General features: G+C 43.6%; 1 protein-coding gene across 1 annotated transcript in view; it reads left to right on the forward strand.

The window, feature by feature from the left end:
- NBEAL1 (neurobeachin like 1) overlaps positions 1 to 17,572 on the forward strand; it is a 133,490-nt gene that overhangs the window by 103,497 nt on the left and 12,421 nt on the right. The window contains exons 42-54 of the mRNA XM_060281908.1: positions 583 to 723; positions 3,408 to 3,538; positions 3,970 to 4,079; positions 4,260 to 4,377; positions 5,218 to 5,315; positions 6,194 to 6,310; positions 7,543 to 7,632; positions 8,792 to 8,901; positions 9,559 to 9,731; positions 10,347 to 10,441; positions 12,838 to 12,954; positions 14,504 to 14,665; positions 15,266 to 15,414. Coding sequence (XP_060137891.1) covers positions 583 to 723; positions 3,408 to 3,538; positions 3,970 to 4,079; positions 4,260 to 4,377; positions 5,218 to 5,315; positions 6,194 to 6,310; positions 7,543 to 7,632; positions 8,792 to 8,901; positions 9,559 to 9,731; positions 10,347 to 10,441; positions 12,838 to 12,954; positions 14,504 to 14,665; positions 15,266 to 15,414 — 1,611 coding nt within the window. The remainder of the gene's footprint in view (positions 1 to 582; positions 724 to 3,407; positions 3,539 to 3,969; positions 4,080 to 4,259; positions 4,378 to 5,217; positions 5,316 to 6,193; positions 6,311 to 7,542; positions 7,633 to 8,791; positions 8,902 to 9,558; positions 9,732 to 10,346; positions 10,442 to 12,837; positions 12,955 to 14,503; positions 14,666 to 15,265; positions 15,415 to 17,572) is intronic.

Here is a 17,572-nt window from a genome sequence, read left to right on the forward strand (position 1 = left end):
GATGGCATTGCAGAGCCGGTAGAGGAGCCTCTCAGATCATTCAAAATACTTTGGATTTCAATCCACCCCCAGGTGAACTTGAAAGTTCTTGCTACTACTGGCTTTGCTTAACCACAAAGTTTCAAATTGGGTTCCTTCAAACAAACTATAGTAAGTGTCAACCACGGTTTGTCATTACATCTGAATGTGGCGGGTATATATACCTCAGGACTCCCGAATGATGGCTTCAGAAGAACCTGCTGTAGACCTCAAGTTAAAGTGATCTGAGCGCTGTTTGACTAGCTCATCTTACTTTCAGACTAATGCTTGCTTCCCAAAATATGTGTCTTGCTCTGTATTTCCCCCAATGTTCTAAAGTGAGCATAGTTGTAACACCCTGTGAGAGCACCGTTTCCCAAACATTTTTGGAGGGAGACTGTTTTTAATATCACAGGTGCTAACCGGTAACAGAATAACATCTGGGGGTGGGGAGTGGGATCCTGAAGTGTTCATATACCAGCAATCAGCATTTGATTCAATTGCTGAGATAATTCAGCTATGGAACCCCTATTCTCTCTCTCTCTCTCCATCTCTTTTTTAAAGATATGAGAACTTTGAAGATCCACTTGGAATCGTCGACAAGTTCCACTACGGCACTCACTATTCCAACGCAGCTGGAGTCATGCATTACCTCATCCGGGTAGAGCCTTTTACCACATTGCATATCCAGCTTCAGAGTGGCAGGTATGAATGAGTCTGACATGAATCAGTCAGAAACATCTCCATCCTTGCTGTCTCGGTTAAGGAGGAACCCTCCTCTCTCTGGAAAGCACAAGTCTCTGGCATATTTTGTCATGGAAATATCGATCCAGAGTAGATTCAAATGTATAGTTAGCAGAGTAACAACTTAAACACTTTGCAGGATTCCCCAAAAAATAGACCAGATGCAATTGTATTTCATCCAGCAGAGTTTTACTGCTACTGAAGGCAAATGAGCATCATGGTCACAAATCCAATACATTCAGGATTGGCACTGTCCATAGGAAATCCAGTTGCAGCAGACTTAAATTAAACTTATAATAAGTCTAAACCTTAAGCATACTATGTACAGAGGTAGGTAAAGGTAAAGGACCCCTGGACGGTTAAGTCCAGTCAAAGGTGACTATGGGGTTGTGGCACTCATCTCACTTTCAGGCCAAGGGAGCCGGCATTTGTCCACAGACAGTTTTCCAGGTCATGTGGCCAGCATGACTAAACCGCTTCTGGCGTACAGAGGACCATGACAAGTGCCAGAGCGCACGGAAACGCCATTTACTTTCCCGCCACAGCGGTACCTATTTATCTACTGGCACTGGTGTGCTTTCGAACTGCTAGGTTGGCAGGAGCTGGGAACGAGCAATGGGAGCTCACTCCGTCGTGGGGATTCGAACCGCTGACCTTCTGATCAGCAAGCCCAAGAGGCTCAGTGGTTTAGACCACAGCGCCACCCACGTCCCTCTAACTATGTACAGAACACCACACCAGAAAGGGGAGGGGAGAAAGAGAAAGGGTGAAACCAGCCTCCTTCTGGCCCTACTTTTATAGTCAGCATCACCTTGACAGAAAGAGATAACAGGACCAGTTTAAGCCAGCTGTACTCAGCTTCTCTGAAGGAATAACCCAAACACCAAGAACTTTCTGCTTGCTTCTTTCACACAGAGAAGCTTCCGGGACCCCCTTGAATTAATTAGAATAGGGAAGATCTCTACACATCAGACCAGTACTTTCTGCACTAAGAAATGCAAGCTGACATATTTTACTTTCCCTAACCTGGGGGAAAACAAGACAGTTACATGATCGTATCATGACATCTCTGCATACTGGAAAAATGCTCTCCCCACCCCCCACCCCCCGGGAGGTGAGCACTTTTGCAAACATTTTCAGAGAAGCCACACATCTTACAAAGAATTGGGTTAAAACAGTACTGCATTCCATTGGACAAAATGAATGTGATTTTTACATGGATTGTAAGCTAATATTAGCCCGAAATTGCCCTGCTGTCATCCATAGAATGAGACCCACAAGTGTGGCAGAGTGGTTGCGCTGTCATTCGAGGGACTTAGCTACATTAGTAAAGAAACAGCAATTTTAATGTAATGCAAACATGCAACACCAGATGGCGCCAGAAAGCAGGAAATTTTAAAACATGATTTTCCATAAGATTTCTCTCTCTCCCTCTCTCTCCCTCCCTCTCTCCCTCTCTCTCTCTCTCTCTCTCTCTCTCTCTCTCTCTCTCTCTCTCTCTCTCTCTCTCTCTCGTTATAACGACCTAATTCCTGATTTCTGGCTTATTTATAGTGCCCCCCCAGCCCTGTGTTTAGATCCACCCTAGGATTAAGAAGATTTAAGTTCAGAGCCCCGCTCAGACTCCTCCTCTTGGGAAGTTCTCTCAAACTTGGGCCATTTGCCACCTCTTATCCTAGCCAGCGTATTCGCTGCCCAGAACTCCTTGGAGTAAGGGAGGAATAAAAATGCAATAAATTAAGAACAACGAGGCCACACACCTAAACCCATGTGCTAGCGGATAGATCCCATTGGACGTATTGGGGCTTACTAAACATGCTAGGATGGTGCTATAAAAATATACAGGAAGGTGGTTGAGATTATTATTTAAATTTAAATTATTTTCTTGGTTTTCCATACTAAAACTTTACAGTCACATATCAAACGTACAGCATAGAAACAAGATTCCAAATAATCTCCTGGACTTCCCTCCTCCCCTTTGTGGGTCCTATTGTTAATCGTTTCCTCCTGCATCTTTCGTGATAATCCAAAATCTTTTACCTCTCCATGGCGTCCAAAATTTACCATTAAATGACAAGTGATGTTCCAGTCCTGCGAACGATTTTAACTGTTTACAATGGTTTTTCAGATAAGTTAGAATTTCCCCCCCATTTCGGCACAATCCATCACCCAGAGGTGGTTTAACCCACAGCGCCACCTGCGTCTTGAGCTACAGGGTGGCAATTTCAAAAGTCTGTATAAGGGCTTACACAGCAATGTTCTGGGTTCCTCTCCTCCCTCCCTCCCTGCGTGGGGTGAGTGGGGGCCCTGTTGCAACAGTTCAATAAAGATCAGGCTTACTAGCTGCTTTGCTTCCCCATATTCTCTGGTTGGCCTCTGTTATTTCCTCCTACCGATAGAGAACCCACATAAGGACTCTATGCGGGCTTTTGGGTACCCCATAAGGGAAAAGGAGCAGTTTTTTCTTATAACAATTTCATAACACCGTTGCGGACCACGTGATGGTAGGATTGGGCCATTTAAGCTGTCAAAGCTGTGTTGCTTAAGCGGAATTTCGGCCTCTGCATTGATAGTATCCCTCCTTAAGCCTTGGATTGTGTTCAGAGATTTCTCAGGACATGCCCCATGCGTTCTCTAACCCACAGATTTGACTGTGCGGACCGGCAGTTCCATTCCATTCCTGCTACCTGGCAAGCTCTCATGGAGAATCCCAATGATGTGAAAGAACTAATCCCAGAATTCTTCTACTTTCCAGAGTTCTTGGAGAATCAAAACAGTAAGCAGTGGAGTGCTTTTCTTGCTGTGCATTTATTTCCCCCAGGAGAAGCTGCCTGGTTATAGTTAACTATTCTAAGTAAAGTGCTTGGCTGAAATTTTGATCCCTTAGTTGTAGGGCACATAGAAATTCAGATATAGCTAATAAACATGGGAGTTGTTTTTAGCCAGATTATTGGGTTTTTTTAATGTTATCCAGAGGTGGCGAAACTGATGCCTCCCAGGTTCCTCATCCCTGATATACTCTGTTGTGTAACCGTTTCTGAAATCCATTTCTGTGGCAAAGTAATCATTTTCCGAAGCAGCGGTTTTTTTGTCCTCTCACCTCCCTTCCATATAGACTTTAAAACTCCTGATAAATGCTTTTATTTGTTTTGCACGGTTGATAGCAGCCTAATTGCTACTAATGTTGTCTTAATTGTGGCTCTGCAGATTTCAGCTTGGGTCAGCTGCAGATCTCGAAAGAAGTTGTGAATGATGTTCTCCTCCCGAAATGGGCCCAGTCACCTGAGGACTTCATTTTTAAACACAGGAAAGCTTTGGTGAGCTATTGCCCTCTGGGTTCAGTGGAGTGTCGAAAATTCATATAGTACATGCTGCCCACAAGGCTTAAGCTGTACCTTTTGTTGCTACCATTTGATTTGCGTGTACAATACTTCACAGCGGCCTTCACTGCCACTTTTCCTGCGAGTGCTGAAACCCGTTCTCTCCGTCTGTCCTAGGAGTCGGAGTATGTCTCTGCCCATCTCCATGAGTGGATAGATCTGATTTTTGGCTACAAACAGAGAGGGCTAGCTGCGGTGGAGGCCCTGAATGTGTTTTATTACTGTACTTATGAAGGTACGAAGCTATATGTTACTCTTATGTCATCGTATCATGTGGGAAGGAGTTAAATGTGATTTACATGGCAAAATTATTGCACCTTGCTGATTTCTGCCTGATTTCTATGGCTAATTCCCATTGAGCTGGAAACATCAAGGTTGGGGGGGGGCAAAGTGTTAGGAAAACATTCTTTAAGAAACAGATAAAAGTTCCAGGAAGCATTAAAGAGGGTTCCAGAATTTTTTTTAGTGTTTAGGAGTGGCACTCTGGGCTTTACTGGTGTCAGCTGGAGGTGCAAATAAAGGCAGGAAGTTGCAGGCTGCAATTTCCGCACGAGGAAAGCACACACACACACACTGTCAGCACACACACTGACAACAAGGTTGGAAGTAAGACAATGTGTGCTGCTGATACTGTGGGTTTTGCTGTGTCGGGATTGTTAATTACTGGACTGAGATTACACCATGCTGGAGAGAGAAAGAAGGAATGCAAATAGCTTGTATATAATAGTAACATAAATGCTTGCCTAACTAGTCAAGCAATAAAGAAGCTCTTGACTGAAGAATTTGAGTATGACTCCTGTTCTTGTCCTCTGCCTCCGGGGAAAACTCTGCTACAAACAGTAAGAAGTGGTTTTACTGAGGTGCCACCACTCAAGCAGAAAAGCGCAGGAGTGTGTGGGCGGTAACCTCTAATACAAAGGCCTCCATCCCTTACAAAGGAGCATCATGGGAACAGTTGCAAAGGAGGCAGCAACTACATGCCTCCCAATAACAGATAAATTAGGGGAAAGTCTTTGTGCCTAAATTGTGTCATTGAATGGCATTTGCCATGCTGATTGGTTTATTGTCGTCCCAGGAGCTGTAGATCTTGATGCCTTGACCGACGAGAAAGAAAGGAAAGCTTTAGAAGGGATGATTAATAATTTTGGACAAACACCTTGTCAGCTACTCAAGGTAAGTCCTTTGGCAGCAATAGAGAACACAAGTTTGCTATCAAAGCTAATCCATCTTGCACTGAAACACTACTTTTGGATATGCTTTGAATGGAGGGGAAAAGAGGGGAAGAATATATTGTTTCTGGGGTGTGTGTGTGTGTTTGTGTGTGGTCCAAAGGCACACAAGGCCACTGTCTTCTCGAAATTAAGTTGGTCTGGCTCTGTTCAGTGCCTGGGAACCACATGCACACCACGGCGGGAGAATTGTGGGCTGTAAATGTAGAAAAACAAATAAATATGCAGAGTTGAAAACTTTAATTTGGCTAGAGAGCCCTGTGTGAGTGTATATACTTCAGTATCCTTCAGTATACCTGAAGGAGTGTCTCCACCCCCATCGTTCTGCCCGGACACTGAGGTCCAGCGCCGAGGGCCTTCTGGCAGTTCCCTCACTGCGAGAAGCCAAGTTGCAGGGAACTAGGCAGAGGGCCTTCTCGGTGGTGGTGCCTACCCTGTGGAACGCCCTCCCATCAGATGTCAAAGAGAAAAACAACTACCAGACTTTTAGAAGACATCTGAAGGCAGCCCTCTTTAGGGAAGCTTTTAATGTTTAATAGATTATTGTATTTTAATATGTTGGAAGCCACCCAGAGTGGCTGGGGAGGCCCAGCCAGATGGGCGGGGTATAAATAATAAATTATTATTACTGTTATTATTATTAGTTTTGCCCTGCCATTCTTGTACTAGATTTACTAAGTTGTTCTCCTAGGCTCCTTGCAAAATATGCTTGCCCGATAATTGTGCATGGATAGGCATGCCTAAATTCCTAGTAACTCCGTTGCCAGGTTTGAAGAAGGCTTCCACAATTGCGACTTTCCCTGCTATTTATGTTTCACCCAGGAGCCGCATCCTGTGAGGTTGTCTGCGGTGGAAGTGGTGCAGAAGCAGACCAGAAATGAAAACGCCGCATTTCACCTCTTCCAACACCTCCCTGAAATGAAGTCATTCTTCATTGAGGTAACATCTTGACAACATTGCCTACACATGAATTTGATATCAGCATGTTTTTCTCGTTGCAAGGCTTATGTTACCTATCTGTGATGCATGCAATGTATTCAAAGGCATGTACTGGTCTCTTATAAGATTGGCTTGGCGCCGGTGGAGGCAACGTCCCCTGACACTGTTCCACAAAATCTATGAGCGCGAGTCCTGACCGTGCTTCACTCACCATGCCTTCTCGCAAGGCGATTAACAGCAGAGTGATCCTTCAACATCAACTTCGTTGGACTGGCCATGTTGTGCGGATGCCTGATTATTGTCCTCCAAAGCAACTACTCTATTCCAAACTTGAAAATGGAAAGCGTAATGCTGGTGGTCAACAAAAGAGGTTTAAAGACACTCTCAAGGCAAATCTTAAAAAAAAAGTAGTGTAAACACAGAGAACTGGGGAACACTGGCCTGCGAGCGCTCCAGTTGGAGAACAGCCTTTACCAAAGGTGCCGTGGGCTTTGAAGACACTCAAACTCCAGATGAAAGTTAGAAATTTGCTAAGAGGAAGGCACGCTTGGCAAACCCTCACCATGATCAACTATCGCCTGGAAACCAATGTCCCCATTGTGGAAGGATGTGTGGATCCAGAATTGGCCTCCACAGTCACTTACGGACTCATTGTTAAAACCGTGTTTATGGAAGACAATCTTACTCGGCTACGAGTGATCGCCAAAGAAGAAGATACCCAGTCATCATCTCATATATAGGATGGAGTGGCAAGGAGAATAACATTGCTGAGTAGCGTACCTTTCCTACACTTCCTTGCCCTGAGCCTTTAGGGTACATGAGCCCAAGACACTGGATTTCAACTGGTGGGTCAGAAACCTGAAGCGGGACTCCCATCAGCCCCAGCCAGCTTGACCCCATTGGTCAGCAATGATTGGAGTTGTAGTCCAGCAGTATCCGAGGGCAGCCAGTTTCCCATCCCAGCCATTGTTGGGATGCATTCTGACCCAAAATGGATCTCAACAGCAACCCTACAAGGAGAAAGGGGAAAGCTGAGGGCGTGGATCCCCAAATGCATGGTTGGGCTAAAGGTTGAGCCTTGCTCTAAAAATGTTGGAGACTGCTGTATCAAGAGGGTTTGCACAACTTGTTTATATCATGGGGAGCTTTGCCAAATACTGTCTGCCCAATCTCATCCAACTGTTGCCAACTGAAATTATTTTTTCACCCACCCACTCCTCTCTCTCTCTCAGGGGATCAGCGATGGGATACCTATTGTTAAGTCCATTGTCCCCAGGAATCAGTCACGTTCTTTCATGTCACAAGGGAGCCCAGAGATTTTGGTGAGTAGGATGTGCTGAAGAGTGTGTTGCTGCTGCTGCTGCTGCTGTTTGGAATTGTCAACTGAGCTCAATAGCAATTTGTATTCTATTGAGCCTTAAACGGCTCCGGACCGCAATACAGTGGTACCTCAGGTTACAAACGCTTCAGGTTACAGACTGCGCTAACCCAGAAATAGTACCTTGGGTTAAGAACTTTGCTTCAGGATGAGAACAGAAATTGTGTCCTGGCAGTGCGGCGGCAGCAGGAGGCCCAATTAGCTAAAGTGGTATCTCAGGTTAAGAACGGACCTCCAGAACAAATTAAGTTCTTAACCAGAGGTACCACCGTACCTCAAGTACTGCCTCTTTCCATACGAACCTACCCGGACTCTGAGGTCATCTTCTGAGGCCCTTCTTTGTGTGCCTTTTCCTCGAGAGGTTCGGAGGGTGGCAACATGAGAACGGGGCCTTCTCTGTATTGGTTCCCCATCTATAGAATGCTCTCCCCAGGGAGGTCCCCTGGTGCCTTCATTATACACTGTTAGGCGCCAGGCAAAAACGTTCCTTTTTAACCAAGCCTTTGGTTGATCTGATTTACATCCTATACCCTTTTAAAATTTGGTTTGGGGCGGGGGGCTATTCGGTTGTTTTTTAATTTTTATTATGTATTTTGTGGTTTTAGATCTTGATTTTATTCTGTGAACCACCCTAAGACCCCCGGGTATAGGGCAGTATATAAATTCAATAAATATAATAATAATGATGATGATGATGATGATGATGCTGTTGTCCTGTATAACTGTGAAAAACCACAGGCTGTAACTTGGTGTGTTATCATTTCTACTGAGCTGACTTTGCCCTGGTCTGAAGCACTTCCAGTAGATGAGATTATTATTACAGTGCCTGGTAAATGGCAATAAAGATGCATCTCTACCCTTGTTGCATTATTATTATTATTATTATTATTATTATTATTATTATTATTATTATTATTATCATCATCATTATTACTGCTACTACTACAATCTAAACAAGGGGGGAAGTAGGAGAGGAAAGAAGAGAAGGAAAATCAGCTGTGCTCCTCCTTGATATTGATCATTATATAAATGTAGCTAATTAGACACACTGCTTTAATCATTGATCGTTTCTCTGCTTTCTCTCCATACACATTCTTCTGAAGGTAACAGTGAGTCAGAACTGCATCATTGGAACTCACGGGTGGCTGCCTTACGACAGAAATATCTCCAACTATTTCACTTTTCTGAGAGATCAAACTGTCACAAATCCCAAGTGAGTAAAATAAGAATAAAGATCATTTTCTGGTCTTTATCGTGCCATGATTCAGGAGGACTTTCGTCAGACGTCTGAAGTGTTTTCCTTGGGGGGGGGGAGTGCATTAAAAGCTGGTGTCGTGCAGTAGTTCAAACATGGGCAATAATCTCTCAGCCTCGACTCAGATCTATGCTCAGCTGTGAAACTTGCCAGCTTTGAATATATTTGAGTGGTTCAGACATGCCAAGCCATGTGGATAAGCAACGAGAAGCATTGGGCCCACACCTTCTGCTATTCTGTAATGGTTTGAGGCAAACCAGAGTTTCCATTTTGTCTGAGCCAGCAAACTATGGCCAGATCTTCATAGCCACCTTTATCTTAGTCACTTTGATAAGAGAGTCACATCTTGCTACCTGCCATACTAATAGGCCTCATACTAATAGCTAGTATGAGAATAATAAAGCTCATTGCTGAGCTTTGGGATTTTCAATAAATTACGAATTGCTTCTCTGTCTTTTGCATAACTTTATTTCATTTTCTGTATTTGTGCGGGTAAGTTTAATGAACTTATATTCATCTTGAAATTAGGTTGCTTGGGCTGTGAGTATTGTAGGTAGCAGAAATTAATGCCTTTGAGTAGGCAACACAGACCTTAACGTAGCCAATTGTTTGCAGAACACAACGAAGCGTGAGTGGTCCTTTTGCGCCAGGACTGGAGATTACACCCAAGTTGTTTGTAGCATCTCATGATGCAAAGCTGCTATTTAGTGGAGGCCACTGGGACAACAGCATCAGAGTGACATCGCTCACAAAGGGGAAATTGATGGCACAGCATATTAGGCACATGGGTAAGTCATTTCTGATAACGGAGGGTAGGGGTGGGAGAGGGAGAGGTGGGTATTTCAGTATGTTGCTTTGATCAATTAGCAAGAGTCGTGCACAAACGAGGAATGCAAAAGGAAGTCCCTTATGAAATGGATTCCCCCTTCCTCACAGCACAAAGAATTAGAGCTACCTCTGCTGCTTTGCTGCAATAGTAGTTCTGCTTACCAAAGTGATCCTGGTAATCTCATTGTATGATTCAGAGCCCAGATAACCCACCAAGTCTCCTCCTCTCTCTTCACCTCCCCCCCCCCAATTTATTTTTATTAATTTTCCAAATTATTACAAATCAAATCAAACCAGATTAATTTAATTTAATACGATTTCTTAAAATCAGGTTTCCCACTGCTGTTCCAAACGTATGATCACCATCATTTCCTTGGATAGCCGCATCACTTCTTATTTCGAGTCCTGTTGACATCCTTGCCGTTAAACCATTCTTCCAGCTGGCTGCTTTGCAGCGTAAAACCACGTGCCTGCTTTTGTAGAAGCTGGCACGCCACAGTCTCTCTTAAATTGCATTTTAAAAATTGGGAACGTATCTTGCTGTCCTCAGCTAATGGCATTCCTTCTCCGTTCAGATATAGTGACCTGCTTGGCTATGGATTTCTGTGGAATCCATTTAATTTCGGGCTCGAGGGACACCACTTGTATGATATGGCAAGTTATTCAGCAGGTAAGTGAGCTTTTGCAGGTCCATGAAGGCAACCAGCAGTGGGTTGGGAAGCAGCAAGGGAGGGAGAAGTGTTGTGACCTTGAGGTGTGATAGTCTTAAGAGCCAACTCCTGTTTTCTGTGGTTGCTGAATTATGGAAAAATGTGCAAAATGTACAGGAGCAACTTGGGAATCTGCGATGGATAACGGCTGATGAAGTAGGCTCTGGTGCCTGAAAGCTCATGTTAAGGTGCCAAAAAGACTTTCTTAAGATTGGCTGTTAACTCCTCAGAGCATTCTGCTGCACATCAAAGGTGCAAATCTCTGGTTCACACTTTTGATGCTTCCGGCAAGGAACAAGCAATTGTAAATGTGACAAGACGTTGCCCGCTGCCCTATATTTCGAATTGGGTCTGAAGGATCCCTAAAAGGGGCATGTCTCACAGTTCCTTCGTTTATTTTTATTCAAGATTCCAATATTCCCTTCTTCCTACAGCCTCAACGAAATCAACAGAGAAACCATCACAAAAAACAGCATATCATTTATACCACAGAGTCGTAGCAGCAATAATCTAATATCAGTAAAATCCCACTTTAAAATAGTTTGCCCCATTCTGAGTACTCCAGCTTTTTCGGGAGTGTGGTAGCTGCTTCACGAGCCTGCGTTGATTTTTAAAAATGGTGATCAGTTTTATTTTATTTTAAATCGCCTTTTCACAGAGAAAACGAGTGAGTGATTCCCCCTGGCCTAAGGGCAAAACCACACACCTTTTTGTTCATAGGGTTACACAGAGTCCACATTGCTTCCTCCAGCACATCATGGTCTATAGTGACTTAACAGTGATTCTCCAGGGTGTCGGGTATTCCCAGCCATACCCGAAGACATCAGGGATTGAACTTAGGACCTTCTGCCTAAAAAACAAATGCTCTGCAATGAGCTACAGCCCTCCCCAAACCTACATCTATCAAGACAACTTGTGGGCAAAGTTAGACGTCATATTTTCTAAAATGCAAACAAGAAGCTGTTGGTGCAGGAGGAGGGCTTGGCAATGGCCTTCATGCAACAGGGGTGGAATCTACACACATACAGTGGTACTGGTTTAAGGATGCAATTGTTTCCGGGGAGCCATTTGCTCCCCGAGCAGTACTTAAACAGAGTGCCTCTTCCGTGCGTGCGCGAAGCGCCGATAGAGCGCTTCTGCGCGTGCCGCACAAATCGCTTCTGCGCATGTGCAGGCTGCGCAGATCGCTTCTGCACATCCGTGGAACCAGGAAGTAAACATTTCCGGGTCCGCGGAGTACTCAAACCGTGAGTACTCAAACCGCAGCGGACTAAGCCGAGGTATGTATAAAAAACGCTGTGAAAATGCCTTTTTAAAAAACGTTATTTTTTGGGGGGGGGGAAATACATTGAATTTGCCATAGCTCACTATCACCATCTAGTGCCACATTTGTATATTGCAATTTACAACACACTTGAAACGTTTTATTTGCACCTGTATAGCTGAGTCCAGGCAGGGAAAGGGAGTTTAACCAGTCACTTCCATGCTGCAGGGAAACATACTGAATGCCATGTCTACTTTGGTCCATAATGCGGATGCTTAAGGCCTCCTTCTGCACCTACCTGATTCTACTCTCTAGGTGGTCTCTTCCCATCATTGGAGCCACTTTTGATCTAGCTGAGCTTACTTATGATTTCAGAGCTCAGCTTGGAGAGGAGAGGTATGTTTCTTTAAAAGAGCTGCTGTAATGATAGGCTTTGCAGAGGAGAATTAAGCACATACAACTCTGCCCTTAGTCAGATAAGAAATCCATATCTTGCAGCATTGGACAAAACACTTTCCAAGGTATTTTGGTGTGTATGGTTTTGTATTAATGGCTCTGTGTCTGTGTATTCGAATCTGACTGGACTTGCATTTTGTGAATACAGTTGAACCTCTTCTTACCACCCCCTCTTCTTACAGTTGTTCCAAGTTGTGATCGCGGCAAACCCGGAAGTAACTGGCGGGTTTGCCGCCGTTCACGCATGCGCAGGAGCGGTGATTGCCATGCGCACATGCGGGCAATCGCCGTTCGCACATGCACAGAAGCGGGCAATCGCCACCCGCGCACAATGGCGCCTCTCCCAAGCGACCTGTTTCGACCTCTGGACAGACCTCCGGAACGGATTATGGTCGCAAATAGAGGTTCCACTGTATATACAGTCCCAGCAGTAGTCTGATTCAAAACACGACTCTACGAGGATTGTATGTTGCAACAATTTTCTATACATTGATTTTGTGAGAAATTGCTTCGTTATGCCACGAGAAAAGCAAAAGGAACCACTGATTTAGAAATAACTAGTTGCATCTAAGCACATTGATGTTTCGAAAGGGCCTTCTGTATGGTTAAAATATATATTATTATTATTTATACCAGGGAGGCGTGCCTGTAGGCCTGGCACCTAAACCTTTGCAGATTCTGTATGGACATACCAATGAAGTATCCTGTGTTGGCATCAGTACAGAACTGGACATGTCTGTGTCAGGGGGCAGGGTGAGTTTGCTTGCTATTTCCCCAACTACACTGAAAGCAAATAACTGTCCCGTGATTTCATGCTCAAGCCTTGGGCGACCTCGTTCATGTGCTTCGTTGTTACCCCTTCCATTTACGCTCGCGAGTTGTGTTTTTAGGCTGCGCTGCTACTAGGCAGACTTAATCTGGAAATAAGTCCCAATGAACACAGCGAGACTTAATTCTGAGTGCATATGTACAGGATTGTACAGTTGCATGTTCAAAATGCGACGTCCTTCTTTGAAGGGAAGGAACGTTTAAAGAAGATTGGGAAACGTTTATTGAATATATGCGGGAAATTGTGTACATTTGAAAATGCTGGCAGCATTAAGATAAATTCAAACAGTGTAGATAAGTTTTGATGGATGTAATAATGGAATACTGGTTTAGTTTGTATAAAATATGCAGGGATTTATGTTATGCAAAATGAACCATAGAAAGAGAAGGGAAGTCATTGATATTTTAAGGTTGTTTAAATGTTTTTTTTTAAATGGCAATGTGTGTATATATATATATGTATATGTATGCATGTATGTATGTGACGTCCTTGGCATTGGGTTTTAGGATTTTGTTTTTTGCTTTCATCTTTATTTCTAAAATTGTTCCTCTGCCTCCTCCTTTCTTTTAAAGTGAAGGGTGGAGAAGGAAACCCGGTGTATCTGACGAAATAGAATTATATAATTGAAACATGCACACACATTGCAGATCAGGGAAAACCCAAAATGGCCCCAAGACCTGTCAAGTGATAAAGCCAAGCAATTAAATGATACGGTATAGGCAGAGCCAGAGCAGAAGATGGGCAAAGGCAACTGATGCTGATTTTCTCCCTATCTTCCACCCTGATGTGTTCTACAAGGGCTGAGACTGCTGAGAAAGGATGCCGCCCCCTGGACCGGTTGCAAGTAAGGCAGAAGGGCAGGCAGGTCCATGGGCAGGAGCACGTTAAGGATGGTGGGGCTGTACCCCAGCCTCCCCTGTGTGTCGTTTTTGTGTGTGTCGCTCTATTTCTAACAGAGACGCTCTCATCACTGGGATACACCCAGTGCAGAATGCAGAATGCTTCACATGGTTCTATGTATGCTTAAAAAAAATACACCTGGGTTGAAACCTGAAGGAGTGTTTCCCCCCCATCATTCAGCCCAGATGCTGAGGTCCAGCTCTAAGGACCTTCTGGTGGCTCCCTCCCTGCGAAAAGTGAAGTTACAGGGAACCAGGCAGAGAGCCTTCTTGGTAGTGGTGCCCGCCCTGTGGAACGCCCTCCCACCTGATGTCAAGGAAATAAACAACTATCTGACTTTTAGAAGACATTTGAAGGCAGCCCTGCTTAGGGAAGTTTTTAATGTTTGATGTTTTATCGTGCTTTTAATATTCTGTTGGGAGCCGCTCAGAGTGGCTGGGGAAACCCAGCCGGATGGGCGGTGTAATAATAATAATAATAATAATAATAATAATAATAATAATAATAATAATGTAATAATGGTCTTAGAACACTTTTTGAATGCATGGCTTTTTCTTTCTCCCTTCTGAACAGGACGGCACTGTGATTGTGCATACGATTCGGAAAGGTCAGTACGTGAAGACTCTGAGGCCGCCGTGCGAGAGAGCTCTCTCGCTCACTGTCCCAAATCTTGCCGTCTCCTGGGAAGGACATATAGTCGCCCACACCAGTGTAGAAGGAAAGACAACTCTCAAGGTATGGGGACAGCCAGACTCAAAAAGGCCTAGAAGCTGTTAGGAGTCGTCCTACAGACGAGTAGGACCCTGGCAGAGACACATGCCCGACATGAGACAGGATATGCACAACTTGCAGACTTGAGATATAGAATAAGAAAACAAGAAGAACATACGTTTAAAGAAGATGGGAAAATGTTTATTGAAAATATGGGAAATAATTGTGTACAGCTGAAAACACTGGCAGCATTACGATAAATTCAACAGTGTAAACAAGTTTTGATGGATGTAATACAGTAATGGAAAACCGATTGGTACAGTTTTTGTAAAATATGCAGGGATATAAGATATGCAAAATGAACCATGGAAAGAGAAGAAGGGAAGTCATTGATATTTTAAGTATGTCAAATGCTTATCTGAAATTGTAAAACAGAAAATTTAATCAAAATTATGTTTAAAAAAAGAAGCACAATTTAAAATTGCTGCGGTCTGGCGTGAGCGAAAGGTTTGCTTTTCTCTCTGTCCGTCTCTTTGTTTCTCACAGTATTTACCTGACTCTGTTCTGAAGAAATGCCTTCATTATGCAGTCCCCGGCAATCAGTTCTGTTTTGTTTTTTCTCAGGATAAAAATGCACTACATCTCTATTCTGTGAATGGAAGGTATTTGGGCTCAGAGAGCCTGAAAGAGGACGTGTCGGATCTGTGCGTGGCTGGGGAATATATTGTCATGGGGAGCCTCCAGGGATTTCTATCCATACGAGATCTCCACAGGTAATGAGAACGGCTGGGAGGGGCGGGAAGCACCCATCCATGGCTGGGGCTGCCAACTTGAACCAACAGTTGACGTTTACTTAGCCACAATCCCAGCACTCGGGGCCATTGAAATAAATTAAGGATTTTTCTTACTATTCGCTGGTTCTTCCTGGCCCCACCCATAATAATAATAATAATAATTTATTATTTATACCCCACCCACCTGACTGAGTTTTTTCCAGCCACTCTGGGCAGCTTCCAACAAAATATTAAACTATAGTAGTCTATTGAACATTAAAAGCTTCTCTAGACACTTGCATGAAACTTCACCTGACCCCAGAAGGCGCTGCCCATGCTGGAATGGGACCTTTAGCTTGAAAAAGGTTCCCCACCGCTGCTTTGAGACCATCTCCATCCTTTTCCCCTAATATAATTTTTATTAAAATTCCATATTTTTTTGCAATTTTTGCAACTTACATTGTTTCATGCCTTGACTTCCCACCTCCAGTGTTTTTATTCAAACTCTTTTCTACTGCATTGTATACCAAATTCTCATCTACAGTGGTACCTCTACTTACGAATTCAATGCGTTCCGAACACACATTTGTAAGTCGAAAAAAATTGTAAGTCGAATTCCATAGGAATGCATTGGGAGAAAAAATTCGTAAGTAGAAGCAACCCTATCTAAAAATTCGTAAGTAGAAAAAGATGGCGGACGGAGCTCCATTTGTAAGTAGAAACATTCGTAAGTAGAGGTACCACTGTATTACCAAAATCCCTCTTAATACAATCACTTTTATCATTTTTCTTTCGCTGCTCCTCTCTTGAATCCTGCCCGCGATTTCATTTGTTTGTAGTGCTTTTCCAAATAGTCCAAAAGGCCTCCATTCTTCTTTAACAAGTTCATCGTTTTGAATTCTTAATATTTCTGCCAGTTTTTCCATTTCCACCTGGTCCGTAACTTTTCAAAGCCATTCCTCCTTCATTGGAACCATCTCTTCTTTCCTTTTTTAATATATTCTATTTGCGATTTTCAGTTTTATGCATTTCCATACTTTTACAATCATTTTAACATTCCAAAACTTGACTCCCTTCTCCCTCTTTCTCCGGTTCCTTAAGTTTGTTTTTTATATCTTCTGCATAACATAATTTGCTCTTTTATTCCTCTACTTTAAACATATACTCTTATAAAACTGCAGGTTATTACAATAATCCTGCCAATGTTCTTACCTGTTTGCAGTTTGTTTGCAAATATTCAATAAACCATTTCCACTCTTTTATAAAAAGTTCATCTTGATTTCTTATCCCCCCCCCCCCCGGTAAGTTTCGCCATTTCTGCATATCCCATAAGTTTTCGTATCCATTCTTCTTTTGCTGGGACTTCTTCTTTCTATTTTTGGGCAAGTAACATTCTTGCCGCTTCGGTCGCATACATGAATAAATTTCTATACCGGGGCGGCCAACTCCCAAGAGACTGCGATCTACTTTGAAAATTATAATCTGGCAGTGGGGGGTTGAGGTCAAAGTTGTTGACCTTTTTTGGGGAGGGGAAATGCCCCATTTTTAAGGGGATCAGGGAACTTTCCCCACCTCTTCTGAGGGAGGGGGAAGGCCCCCTATTTGGGGGAGGAGCAGAAGCAGCAAGTAAACTTACGATCACTGGCCACATAACAGCCTCCGTTTCTAAGCTCCGGCTTCCCTTCTAGACCGCAATCTAAAAAAACCTCGCAGGGATCGACCAGTAGATCGCAATCGGCGTGTTGGACATCCCTGTTCTATACAGTTTGGGTAGTTCTGTCCCTATAATTCCCAAAAGGAAAGCTTCTCTTCTTTCCGGTTTGGTGCATATAGATTTCTAGTTGCTGTTGTCACATATGCAAATATGTGGCACATGTGACAGATATGCAAATATATGTCAAAAGGTTCCCCACCCCTGCTTTGAGACCATCTTCGTCCTTTCTGACGTTGGACTTCCCATAACTATAAGGCCTGCCAGTCAATGTCAATATTCTCCCTGTATCCAGACATCCTCTAAAACAGGGGTGGCCAACCAAGAGACTGCTTACTTTAATTCTACTTACAGAATTAAAAAGTGGCAGTGATCTACCCCCATTTTTTGGGGGTGGGGGTTTCAGGTCAAAGTTGTTGACCTTGTTGACCTTTTTTTATAGGGAGG

The sequence above is a fragment of the Zootoca vivipara genome, chromosome 1 (genome assembly GCF_963506605.1).
Source record: "Zootoca vivipara chromosome 1, rZooViv1.1, whole genome shotgun sequence".
Classification (NCBI taxonomy): domain Eukaryota; kingdom Metazoa; phylum Chordata; class Lepidosauria; order Squamata; family Lacertidae; genus Zootoca; species Zootoca vivipara.